The sequence below is a fragment of the Solanum verrucosum genome, unplaced genomic scaffold (assembly GCF_900185275.1).
Source record: "Solanum verrucosum unplaced genomic scaffold, falcon-dt-bn FXZP01000103.1, whole genome shotgun sequence".
Taxonomy (NCBI): domain Eukaryota; kingdom Viridiplantae; phylum Streptophyta; class Magnoliopsida; order Solanales; family Solanaceae; genus Solanum; species Solanum verrucosum.
Window position 1 is genome coordinate 8,388,202 of NW_026020048.1, and position 13,379 is coordinate 8,401,580.

Genomic DNA, 13,379 nt, shown 5'->3' on the forward strand with positions numbered 1-13,379 from the left:
CGCTATGTGGAATGTATCCCGTGCACAACGCTATGTATCCCGCTATGTGGAATGTATCAAACCTAATGTATCCCGTCCACAATGCTACGTATCCCGCAAACATTATTTTTAAGGGATTTTTGGTAAATAGAAAACTAGAAGGAATAGGATGTTATTTAGTACTTATAATATGTGGTTCCTATAATTTATACCTTCTTCTAATTCTCTTTAGTAGGTCCAAAATGATGAAGTCTTTTGAGGAGGCCCAGTCAATTTGGTAATAGAGGTTCAAACATGATTGACTTGAAAGAGTGAGAGCAAATGTAATGGTAGTTAAATGAACAGCAAATCAGTAACCTAATTGCCAATTTATCCGTTTCTGTTTGAGCATGGTGGAAGCCTAATATATTAGGCATAAATACAGAATTCTGAGAGCTATTAAGAAGCATGAAGGTAAATGAGTAAGCAATGTTGGTTCTCTGGATGAAAGATTTTTATAAAACTGCACAACTCAATACTCAAAATTCTTTTGGAAGTTAAATTATTTGCCCAGGCCTAGTGCAATATAACAATGACCAATGACATGCGTCTTTCAAATAAAATTCATTTCATTACTTAACCATGTCTGCAAGTTATACATGATCATGCATAATCATCTAAATTGTATTGTTTCATTTAGATGAAGTTGCAACTACTAAATCATTATTTTGGAAACATTTCCCCAATGTTATTCTACCTCTATGGACTAACCAGCTTGTGAGTTACACAAGGAATATTTTGTTTGTGACAAAGCATAAATAAAAATTGCAAAAAGGTCAGGGTCTAGTTATCCAATATCCTTCTCTTTCTTACCTCTCCTTTTTTTATTTATTTATTTACAACCGTAGCCTAAATAAATGATGGAAAAACTAAAGAGATAATTTTTGTAGACATAAAAGCAAAAAGGACAGCTAAAGAGAAGAGAAGAAGAAGAACTCTTAGGCCAGCATCTATCAATGAAGCCACAAAATAAGGGGTAGACAGACCTTGCTAATGTTTATCTCAAAATGATAGAGTGCAACTTTGCTAAATGACTCACCCTAATGTTTATCTCATATTAAAATGGTTTTGTTTTTTTTTCTTCCTTTTTTGGTTTAAAAAATCAAGCCACATCATCAAAGAATAATTGAATATATACGATATTACTTTTTTTTATTTGAGTGAGACCTTCAACTGAAATAACAGAAGATTAATTAGCTAGTAATTTTAGTATAACAAATCACTTAGTTCACCAATTTTTCAATAACTATTTAAACAATGAACTCAATATCTAAACTTGTTTAAAAAGGAAAACTTCAACTTTGTTTTAAATTATTAGCCTAATCAGGTCTATATTCGCATTTGATGACACAATTGACATGGTTTTTCACGGATAGAATAATTGAAGTACTCAGGACAGTATTTTAATGGGTTGATCCTAAATATGCACAAGGCCAACTCTTAGGCAGAGTTGGGCCCGTCACCTATCAAGAGAATCCATCTAATGCAGGAAATAATATTGAAACTGGAAAAATAAAATTGTACACTGATCATATATTAGTTAGACTAATGAAAGCAGAATAGTTACCTAATCTGGAAAACTTGATCTGAATATTAAAACAGATAAATAAAGCTATAGAATTTACTTGCACCATACGATAGCAAGTAGGTGGCTTGCGTTTCATTCCTGGTTCCTACCTACAAGTAGCTAGGGCCTGATGATTGCATCACCACTCTATACCTAATTATAACTTCAATTTTTTTCTTTACTTAATTGGTTAACAAGCTTTGCGTACAATTTCTACATTATCATCTACAATAATTTGAATCGTCATTTCTAGTGACCTGTAAAACTCAGTTAATTATGTAACAGAAAAATAATAATCCAGCTTGTAGCTCACGAAGAAACAAACTTTACTAATTAAAGGGAAAAGCAGGAACAAGAAAAAGTTGTAGTGCTCCATTAATGATATGTAAGAGATCGTAGCTGTCGCCACAGATAGGACCACCATAAAGTATCAAAAAAAGAAAGAAGAAAACAACCTCAAGCTTTTTTTTAAGGGGAAAAATTGTATGATCTCCAACGAATGATGATGATGATAATTATGTACATAATGGGAAACATATACTCCATAAAAGGGGTAAAAATTCATTACACATAACAAAGAGTAAACAAACACCTTAGTAAATGACAATGGAAAAAGAAAGCAGTCGCTATTTACTCTATGTACCATTTTAGAATTCACCAATGTTGACCCAAAAAAGGAAAGAAGAAAAAAAAAAAAGGATGAAGGTGATATGATGACCTCTGTTACGATACGTTCTGATCAACCTTTGATTTCACGGCTGAGAGTATCAGTTGTAGACACAATCATCTTGTGCTGATCTGGGACCATCACCGAAGTCACTGCAGGCACAAAATTGTAGACAGGCTGGTCCATGTATTGGCCACCACCTGCAGCCACTACTCCCAACTGCCCAAACCCAGTGTGATACCCACCAGTCATCAGTGGTACCCCGTAAACCATCTGCACCGCATTACCATAGGCCCCACCATTCACACGTAACCCTTGTGTGTAATGATTCTTCACCAACAAGCTGCTGCTGCTGCTGGTGCTGTCACCACAAACTATTTTCGGAACTGCAATCACTCCGCTTCCCTCATTTTTTGACATATCCAATCCTGAATTTTCGGGGAATTGCAATTGCAGAAGATCCTCTGTTGCCGTTGAACTCGGGTTCGGGTTGTAATCCTTATCGAATCCGAATAAAAAATCCGGATTCAACGGCGATTCTGGTAAACGAATCGGGTAAAAGAGGAAAAGCCTTAACCTAGCGGGTTTTGTGGAAACTTTCTGCATGCGATCATATTCAACCATCATTTGCTCAACATCGTCATCATCGATAAGAGAAACAAGTGCATCGAGATCTTCGCCAGGCAACTGGTACTTTATTAAAACCTCCGCGTTGCAATTACAAAGACAATTCACCTTTGCAGCTACATCGGAAAACTTGACGTTCCGATCAACAGTGAGGATTTTGGTATCGCCGCCAACATAGGAGAGTTGATGATCGTGAGGACGAAGCTGGATTTTTCCACCATAGCTACACATTAGCTTAACCTTTTGATTCTCCATTGCTGCCGCCGCCGCCGCCAAAATTCAAGCGAGAAGAGAGAGGGTTTGGTATTTTGGGGATTTTCTTTTTAATTTTTTTTATGTTTAGATGAGAGAGATTATTATGAGTGTAGTACCTGTGCGGCGATACATGTGTAGAGTGATAGTAGTAGTTGGGGCTTTTAGAATTAGAGAGTTTGATCTTTAAAGGATTACTAAGAGGGTCCACACGGAAACTGATTTGCGCGTCGTGGGCCCACGGGTGATGGCCCACTCTAGCAAATTTGAGAAATATAAGGGGAGTTTTTGTTCTGAGAATGGTATCGGAATTAAGAATTTAATTTAGAGTTTAATGGTGAATATTTCATTTGTTTATTTTTACTTATCACTATTTAGCTTGGCATATTCATTAAAAAATAATTATTGAAATATGTATTTTACCATTGAAAAATAATTTAGAAAAAATGTATTTAATACTGAGTGTAAAACATAGAAAATATAATTGTATTTTCTTAATATATTAAAAGTGATAAGTAAAAATGAAAATCTATTTTAAAATAAAGTGATTAAGTCAAAGTGAACGGATAGACTATTTATACTACTTCATCCTTTCAACAATAGTTGTACACTTTACTATTGGGATGTTCAACAATACTTGTCCACTAAATTAATAGATAATTTTACACTTAATTTATAATTTATTCTTATTATTAATGATAATTATTTCTTTATTATATTTTTCAAAATATTAATTTACTGTATTTAAAAGGTGATATAATAAAATCATTATTTTAATTATAGTTTTTTTGTGTAAAATTAATAGTGGACAAGTATTGATAGATGAAGAGTGAGTATTTATTTTCCTTTAGAATGATGTGGACAGTTCCTTTGATTGACATTCATTCAAAAGTAAAATAGTAATAAAGAGTGACGAGGACTATTTTTTTTGCAATCTTCAAATTCAAAATTTAAGGTTTATGCACTAATATAATTATTTTCTTCATGTACTCTATTATTATATCAGCTATTGCCAACTGGACATGAAGTTTTGTCGTTTATGGTAGCAAATGGGATATATTTTAGATGACATTTATTTTCGAAATCTTTTAAAGATTTTTCTTTTGGAAATTCTTGCAAATGTTTCGTTCACCTAAATTCTTTTTCCGGACTTTGGAAAAATTAAAGAACCTTTCTCTAATGAGATTTGATTACAAAATATAAACTAATTTTTGTACAAAACCAAAAAAGAAAAAATCATCAATTTTTTTTTAATAAAATCACCTTATTCAATTATATACATTAACTTCAATAGAACATGTATGTGATTTTATAGCTTGTTGAAGATAATGTGACATATTTTAGTGAATTAACTTATTTATATAATGAATCTTTGAAAATACACGCATACTTTTTTTTAGTAAAATTAAGCTACAAATATAATAAAAATACTTTATTAATATTAACATAAAACGAATCATAATTCAAATATTTGATTAATATATACTAGTCCCTTTAAAGGATTGTCACATAATCGCTGAGGAAGGTAAATGTTTTTCAAAAATAAGTATGAATGTTTTCTTGATTGTAAAGCTGATAGCATACAGGACCTAATTTTCTCAAATTATTGTTTTTAAGTGTTTTTGAAGACTAATTTTGAAATATTAAAGGTAAACCAAATTCAAACGATATCTAAGATTTTGACGTACGAAATTTAAAATTGAAAAAGAGAAATTAGGAGACAAAAAGATATGGACAGTTGATGGGAAATGGGCGTGCGTTGCCCCACGTAAACACAAGGCTCCACCCAAACATCTTACAACTAGTCTTTGAATCTAGTCTATATTCCACCAAATAAAATAAAAAATATTTTGTTACTCCCTCCGTCTCTATCATGTTAGCATTTCATATAAAAAATATATTATCTTATTATAATTAAAAATAATTTAATTTAAACATTTAAAAAAAAATATAACTTTAAAATATCGTATTAGTGTAAATCAATTCAATTTTAAAAATTAATCAAATTAACTCTTGAGAATTGATTAGCAAAAATCCTTTTAAATTCTCAAATGTTAATTGGTTTAGGATTTGAAAAAAAGAGCGCCAGCTAATCTTTTAAAAACATTAAAGTAGTGGAATCCACTTCCTCAATTTCTGCCGTCAGTGAATTAGAGTAAAGCCTTTACTACAAAAAGAAAAATATAAATCCATTCTTTTTTAACACAAATTAGAATATTCCTAGTCAATAAAGGTACATTTACATTTTCCGTTTTTTTTCCCTCTCTTTTCATTATCTGTCAAAAAGTTATTTATATTATACCAATAGTTTGATTATAAGTATTTGAACATATACTTGTTTTTATTTAAAATAACGTAATTGATATATATATTTTTATTTTATTAAATATGATTTGGTATGAATATGAATTAAGATTTTACCTACACTTGAATCCAAAAAAGTGAAAACTCTTACATCCTGTCACATTCATGTTCGTCCTTTTTTGTAATGAAAATCTCATATTTAATGAGTGAATGGTACTATTGACGACAACTGGAAAGCAGTAATCTAGAGATCATTAAAGTTCAAACATATGATACTATTGTTTGAGTTGTTCTGTACTTTTTAACTGTCCCATTAGAAACTTCAAATAAAAATTGAAGATAATGTTTATGAATATTACTCACGCTTTCCTCTATTCATTCACTGTATTAAAAATAAATGTTCATATTTGATATAATTCAAAATTAAATTCATGTAATTTAATGTAAACATCAAGTAAGTTGATAGTGTGAATGTTACTGGGGAGCGTAGAGGACAGTAAATTAATTTTTCCCTGCTATAATTTAAGTTGTTCAGAAAGAAGAAAAAACTCCCCGTAATCTTAGTCCTTAAATTTGGGAAATTAGTGGATATGAAACTTTGAATGGAGCAGGAAAGTTTGAAAATATTGCACTATCTCATATTAATATATTTTTGTCTGATATGTGAAATTTGTGAGATTTGATCTTCGACCCAAATTGACTTAGAAATTAGAATCTAACGATTCGTTCAACAAGTTTACAAGGAAAAGATGACGATTCCCTTTTTTTTTAAATTTATTTTCCTTTCATTTTTACATAACCAAAAGTGGACCAGGAAATTCAAGTATGATCGTTATTTGTTAAGGTAACTAAAATTATGAGATAAATCCTAATAGTTTAGTTGATTGTATATCTGCACTTTTATTGATGACCGATGAGGATCGATTTCCCATCTCATAATCCTCTCCTTATTTCTCCTTTTCCCTACCCGCTACCCCATGTATAATTAAGAGAGAATTTAAAATCATGACACTAGCTACTTGAATCATTATCTTCTTGATCATAGACTAAAAATGTCATTAATATTGACACGATGTTACTAAAATTCAAACTTGTGAGAGTACGTGTATATCTTCTTGGCTACTTGACAAAAAGGTGACAAATATTATTACTATAAAATATCAAAAAAATTCAAACTCCGAGACTATTAAAATTGTTGCTATTAAGGGTGACGAATATATATTACTCGTTATAAACACGAACAAATTAACTATCAAGTGTGACTGGACGTACCCAGGAATAAAAAAAAGCTGGTGACTCTTATTATATATATAAAATACTTTTACCAACTGCTGCAGTTATTATGTGTCATTTTCTTTTTGGTTCAATTTGATTGTAAACAAGAAAGGAAGAATCCTGAAGCTACCATTGCATGTGAAACAAGCAAAAAGGTGCTTTTTTCGTTTGTTCTATTTCACATGCAAATCATAATTTTTTTGGCCCACCGCATACAAGCACAACGACCAGAAAAATTAATAGAAGCTACACCACAGACACTACTACAATTCCAGAAAGAACACTTTCCTCTCACAAGTCATAAACAAGAGATGAGAGGGGTTGCTCAAGTAGTAAGCATGCTCCTCGAGTTCTCAACGAGCAAAAAAAATAAATGGGAAGCGGTAAAAAAAAGAAAAAAAAAAGTCATAATAAATATGAAAAGAAAAATAAAAGTAACATTCGTGCTATTGCTTCATGTGAAGACATAGCTGTATGTTGAAGGTATATACGACCTTTATAGCTTCCACATGTACTAATCATTAAATTACTCAATATCATCATGAATTCAAATTTTCTTTTCTGCACTTTGCATCTCACTCTCATTCCAAATCTTTGCATCAATGACGTTGGTATCAGCTGGATCACATCCTTTTTGTTGATACGAAAAGAAAAGCTTCACATAATAGTCGTAAATCACAAATCTAGCATGTGAAAACAAACGTTTTAGCTCAAAGATGGACTTTTTGTATTAGAATCCATGTCAAATGATCAAACAATTCTGGAAATATGAATATGTGATAGAAACAGTTTCAAGCATTAATAGTAACAGAGAATAAAAGGGACAATTACAAATCTTTGACATTCTTATTGAATCTGTAATTGTACAAATGAGCATACAAAAATCCAATAATTCCTCAACTTCATGCTCTGGTGCTAAATGGAGAAAAATCTGAGAATCAGGTCACAACAGTATTCTTATTCTATGAACATTTCAGGCAAGAAAACCCTCCGATGCAGAGGCAATTGATTTCCTCAATCATAACCACGATGGCTCTTGTCACAGTTCAATGAATACAATATGCTCAATATCATCTAAAATCAGAGTATGTTCACCGAGTGCCAGTATTCTGTTTCCTTGGTCATTTGAAAAGCTGAGAAACTCGCAAGGATTTATCGAGAGACTTGTTTCAACAGATTTACGTGCTGGGACATGCACGCGATCAAATCCCACTAGTTGTTTCAGTGGAGCACCTTGGATATTCTGTGGCACACGTGAGAATAACAGTAGAACATGGTTTCCATCCATGTCCCCATCATTTGTGACAGAGATATGAATGAAAAATTTAGACAAACTACAACTTGGAACTTCGTCAACATGAATGTAACCAAGCCTACTGTGTTCTTGGGCAAGTATATTCCTTTTCCAATTAGATTTACCAAGTGATAAACTCAATCTATTTGGTGCAGATAAGAGTTGCGAAGAGAAGCTTGTATAGCTTAATCCATGTCCAAATCCATATAGCGGATCTCCAGTGTAAAACCGATAGGTTCTTCCAGGATAATCATTTGCAGGATCAGCTCTCATATTCATGTTAGTCATTGGCACTTTGGTGTATGACTCAAGGTACCAAGTCATAGGCAATTTTCCACCTGCATTTTATTTATAAAAGCTCAACCCCACAGCTTGTTCTCATTTTGCAAAAACAGAGACAAATGGCAATAAGTTTCCCCGTGTGTACTCGTTCCTTTGCTAAACTAGGTTATGCTTCATTGGGGACTAAAACTCATTAGCATATGAAACTAATTGCTACTATCAACTTCCAGTATGACATTTATACTAACCTGGATTTTGATATCCGAAAATTATCTCGGATAGTGCTTTGCCACCAGTCTCTCCAGGGTAAGCAACCCATAAGATACTAGCAATTCTTGGGTCTTTCTCAGCAAAGGATACATCAATAGGTCCACCACCAGTAAGAACCAAAATGATTGGTTTCTTACTTACAGCTGCAAGAGCGGTAACTAAGTTTGTCTGATTACCTGGTAAGAGAAGACTATACCGGTCAAGATCCTCAGTTTCCTGGGATAAATCCAACCCAGCCACAACAATTACATAATCAGCTTCTTTAGCAATAGAAATAGCATCCGGGAAACCAGCAGTGGAATTGCATCCTATGTCCAGGCAACCAGCTGCATAAAGTGTTCTATTTATATGACGGTGAAACCCCTCATGTATGCTCTTTAATTTGCATGGCACTCCTGTAAGATAACAAAGGATATTAAATTATCCACCAGTTCAAAGTGTTTCCTCTGCAGTCAACAAAGAATCACATTTTTTTCTTGTGAGCTGTTATTAGTAGGTCATAGTCAGTGATCAGTGATATAAGCAAAATATTAAGTCAAAAGGGAATTGTCCCGACTAACTATGAGAACGAGAAACTCACTTGGTGATGTAGAATGCTTCCTGATCAGAATTCATTAATATTTCAGTTCATGGAATAATCAAATTCCTAAGTAACCACAAATCCTTTTCCAGATTTATATCTAGCATCAACCTCAAAATTATATGCATCCACTTTGGGCATTTACCATGTTGGCAATGAAAACAAAATATATTTCTCTTGGAATTTGGAAAAAAACATTCTATATTTTCGATGTGATATTGCATTATTTCAGTGATGGAGGACGGACAAGCATGTCATACTAAAGGTTTTTGGATTTTCTAACCTGTGTAAGTACCACCAGGACTGCTCACATTTGCCATAGGACCGACTATAGCTAATGTAGAAATACTTCTCTTGTCCAATGGCAAGAACTTCTGATCATTTTTAAGAAGCACAATTCCCTGCCTCGCGGCATCAAGCGCCAACTCCAAGTTATTAGAAGTACAGACATCTTGAGGTCCAAATTTTGCAAACTGTCCCTTTGCAGGGTTTCCATCAAAAAGACCAAGCCGGAATTGAACAGAAAACAAGTATTGCAGTGCTCTGTCTAGGTCTTCTTCAAGCACACTCCCCTGCTGGAATGCAGATTTCACGTGTCGCAGCATGTATGTTCCACAGTTTATATTTGTTCCTGCCAAAATTGTTGAATAAGATTTGGAAAAAGAGGATAGAGTAACATAGATTAACAAATTTGATGAGACTGCTAGAAAACCTGCTTTAAGAGCAAGAGCAACCGCATCTTCTGGAGTTTTAGTGTAATTTTGGTTTTCATATATAGTAGCCACAGCATCACAATCAGAGGTGATGTATCTGAAATTAAATCATTCAACAATTACACATGTTTGATGTAAATCTCATTTGAAAAAAGCCTTACACAGAGAAAAAAGAAGGAAATATTACCCATCGAACCCCCAGTCAGTTCGGACTTTATCTATGAGTACCTTATCTGCACATGCTGGTACTCCATTCACACTATTGTAGCTACACATTAAGCAACTGGCCTTAGCTTGTTGGATACAACTACGAAAAGGTGCCTGAAACGTGTCCTCCATATCCTGCTTGGTCACCTAATATGTAAAGTGATAAAGAAATTAACACTAGAAGTAATGATTTTTCACAAATACGTAGTGTACATGGAATTCATTGGTGTTTGTGTTCACCATTACTTGAGCAGCTTAATCTAGTTCCGACAAAAAACAGATATTTTGAGGCCAGCAACAGCTCAACTTGTAGGTGGTTATTAAGTGATACATATAGTCGTGTAAACCAACCTCCATTATTCCCAATAAAGAGAGTGATATGTCAAGAGAATTCAGAACCAGAAATGGTAACAAGTAACAGAACCCTATGCTATATAACTCTCCGCTTCCGGCTGTTAATATGTCCAACGATTAGTCATATAAATTGAACAATAAGAAACAAGATTTTTTTTTTGAAGATTCTATGTAACTGTTGGTGATATTATTGTCTTCCCAGCTAAATAGAAGCAAATTGAGACCAAACTTTGGCCTAATGAGTATAAGCTTCAAAATTTTGTAATAAACTACTATAACCTACCCAAAAACAACAACATAGCAGTGAAATCCCACAAGTGAGGTATGCGAGGGTAGAATGTACACAGACCTTACCACTACCTCTGGTGGAGGTAGAGAGGTTGTTTTCGAAAGACCCTCCTATCAAGTACAGCAATAACAAAAAAAAAGTAAAATCTAGTATAGCTACAACTCAAAAATTAGACAATTAGGTATAAAGATTAAGAAGTATACCACAGCATTGAAGTTGTATCTGGTAGCATCACCCCATTTCTCCAAGTCATACGCAGTGAAATGCTTACAACAAGCAGATAACATCAGCTTATCACCAGCATCATCATCTTCTTTAAGAACCCTCCTCGTATTCCCAAACCCATGGCCATTACTACTTTCTTTATCCGCCTTCGAATTCAGTTCTTGAAATCCCGTAACATACTCAATAGCATAAGCAGAAACCACCATTGGATCTTCCCCTGGCGTTTCTTGACCCCTTCCCCATCTGGGATCCCTAAAAACATTAATATTAGGCGCCCAAAACGTAAGCCCAGATTGACCCGTATTGTACATAGCCCTTGCCTCAACTGCAATAGTCGATGCAATCGAATGCCACAAAGTTCTATTGAAAGCGGCTGCAGTAAGAATAACTTGAGGAAAACTAGTGGCACTTTTAATGGGGCCATTGAAATTGATCCCAGGTCCATTAGTCCCAATACCATGAAGAGATTCTGACCACCATTCATATGCTGGTAAACCAAGTCTTGGAATTGAAGTTGTATTATCAGAGAGGTGTAAAATTTTCTCATCAATGGTGAGTAAAGAGATTAGAGAGTGAACTCTAGTGGAGATTGACAATTTTTTGTTGCAGAATGTGTATTTGTGATGAGGTGGTTGACATGGGAATTGGGGATGTGGATTTGATTTGGTTAAATTTACATTGAATTCAAGAATGTTTAGTAAGATGAACAGAATCAAGAAATGGATATTTTTGGTCATTGTTGGGAACAAGACTGTATGATTGATTATCCAACAATTGTGTTTGTTGACTGATGTTGAGGTGAGCTGGAACTTTATTTATAGGTGAAATTAGAAATACATATATACATATTTACGTAACAGAATTGTAATGTGGGCGTTATGGGTTTTCATTTTTTAATCATTCATTGGCAGTAATTAAGTACCCGTTAAGTAACGGGTAGAAAGTCAATTTTTTGTTTACTGTTTTTTAATATGATTAGTTACTGCTCTCACGTTTTAATTTTTATTTGCCTATTATATTAAAAATAGTTATCCATTAATATTTATTAGGTTTGAAAAAACTAAAGATAATTAACTTTTTTGTGTCTATTTTATTTTTACTATTAAATACTAATTGAATGTCTAATATATTTTTCAAACCATGAAATTAAATATATTTAAAAAGTAATATAGTAATATTATCCTTATTATTATTGTTTCTGTTAATAGTGGACAATTATTGTTGAATAGACAATAACTTTTATGCAGTTACTAAGCAATAACTACGATTTATGCCGTTAGTAGCTTTTGTGCATCTCTGTTGGCAAGCAGTTAGGGGTTCATGATTTGGATAAAAATCGATTCAAACCGAAAAATTGAACCAAACTAATTAAATAAACTGATTTTATTTGGGTTTGATTTTAGATTTTTAAAAATCGGTAGTATTTGAGTTTGTTATGATTTTGTTCGAAAAAAATCAAAGAAATAATCATACTGAACCGAACTGACAAATAATATATATATATATATATATATATATATATATATATATATATATATATTACACACAAAGTATATTATTTTTATAAACAATTTTTAAAATCTTATATATATGTTTTCATCAAAAGTTATTTATAATTTATTTATGAAAGCAAAAATGTCTAGGGTGAGAACATTTATTTTATTGATTTCATGTATCTAAATGTATATGACAATTCTTTGCAGGAGTGAAAATGTCACTGTCTCTTTCATCTACGCCAAAAAGATAAATTTTGAATCTTTATTCATAATAAATACAATGCGCGAAAGTTATATAATGTCATTCATTCTAGCTATTTTTTTAATTTTGAATGAATTGTTGTCACATTTTTCACTGCAAGCTAATCATTTGAATTGGTCGAAGATAGGAGCCTAAGCTGAGACGCTCAATGTTGCACCTCACCTTGTCCAAGTTCAAAGTTGCAAAATCAGTTTTGGAAACCTAATTTTTCTTTGTTTAATTATCAAGATTTTAAGAGCTTGACTTAACAAGTGATGAAAGAAGATCTTTTTGTTGACACCCAATTTTGACCCTCCACAATATAAATTAATTATCAAGCTTCTTCAATTTCAAACGATTTAAAATAACTAGTATTATAAAAACTTAAAAAAATATATATATATAGTTTACAAATTATTTTAAATAGTTTTGTCACTTTTATAATTTTTAAATAATATATATGTTTTATATAATTATGTATATGATTAATGTATTTTATGAATATTTAAAAATCATCTCAAAAAGATTTTATATTTTAATATTTTATTAGTGATGGTTGTAATTTTGAATTAATGAATTTTATGAAATTCAAAATACTTGCAAGTTATTTTTAAAAGTAATTTTGTCTTTTTGTAATCATTTTAAATATTGAATATGTATATTTCTACAGTCATGTTATTTTATAAATATTTGAAAATCATCAAAAAAGGATTTTACA

At 32.3% G+C, this 13,379-nt stretch overlaps 2 protein-coding genes across 2 annotated transcripts; both read right to left on the reverse strand.

Moving 5' to 3' along the window:
• Window positions 1-2,100: 2,100 nt before the first annotated feature.
• LOC125822590 (uncharacterized) lies at window positions 2,101-3,278 on the reverse strand. The gene has a single exon (XM_049502004.1). The coding sequence runs from the start codon at window positions 3,132-3,134 to the stop codon at window positions 2,325-2,327; it is 810 nt and encodes a 269-aa protein (XP_049357961.1). The 5' UTR covers window positions 3,135-3,278; the 3' UTR covers window positions 2,101-2,324.
• A 4,276-nt stretch (window positions 3,279-7,554) lies between these two features.
• On the reverse strand, window positions 7,555-11,683 carry LOC125822583 (probable beta-D-xylosidase 6). The gene is made up of 6 exons (XM_049501996.1): window positions 10,903-11,683; window positions 10,037-10,203; window positions 9,849-9,946; window positions 9,420-9,767; window positions 8,535-8,951; window positions 7,555-8,342 (listed from the first exon to the last, which is right to left on the reverse strand). The coding sequence occupies exons 1-6, from the start codon at window positions 11,659-11,661 to the stop codon at window positions 7,750-7,752; spliced, it is 2,382 nt and encodes a 793-aa protein (XP_049357953.1). The 5' UTR covers window positions 11,662-11,683; the 3' UTR covers window positions 7,555-7,749.
• Window positions 11,684-13,379: the final 1,696 nt, after the last annotated feature.

Bases quoted from the DNA above. Each gene is read 5' to 3' on its own strand.
- LOC125822590 (XM_049502004.1), bottom strand. From the start codon at position 3,134: ATGGAGAATCAAAAGGTTAAGCTAATGTGTAGCTATGGTGGAAAAATC.
- LOC125822583 (XM_049501996.1), bottom strand. From the start codon at position 11,661: ATGACCAAAAATATCCATTTCTTGATTCTGTTCATCTTACTAAACATT. The intron at 10,204-10,902 runs GTATACTTCTTA...TTTACATATTAG, and splicing joins GATACAACTTCAATGCTGTG to GTGACCAAGCAGGATATGGA. The intron at 9,947-10,036 runs GTAATATTTCCT...ATTTAATTTCAG, and splicing joins ACTGACTGGGGGTTCGATGG to ATACATCACCTCTGATTGTG.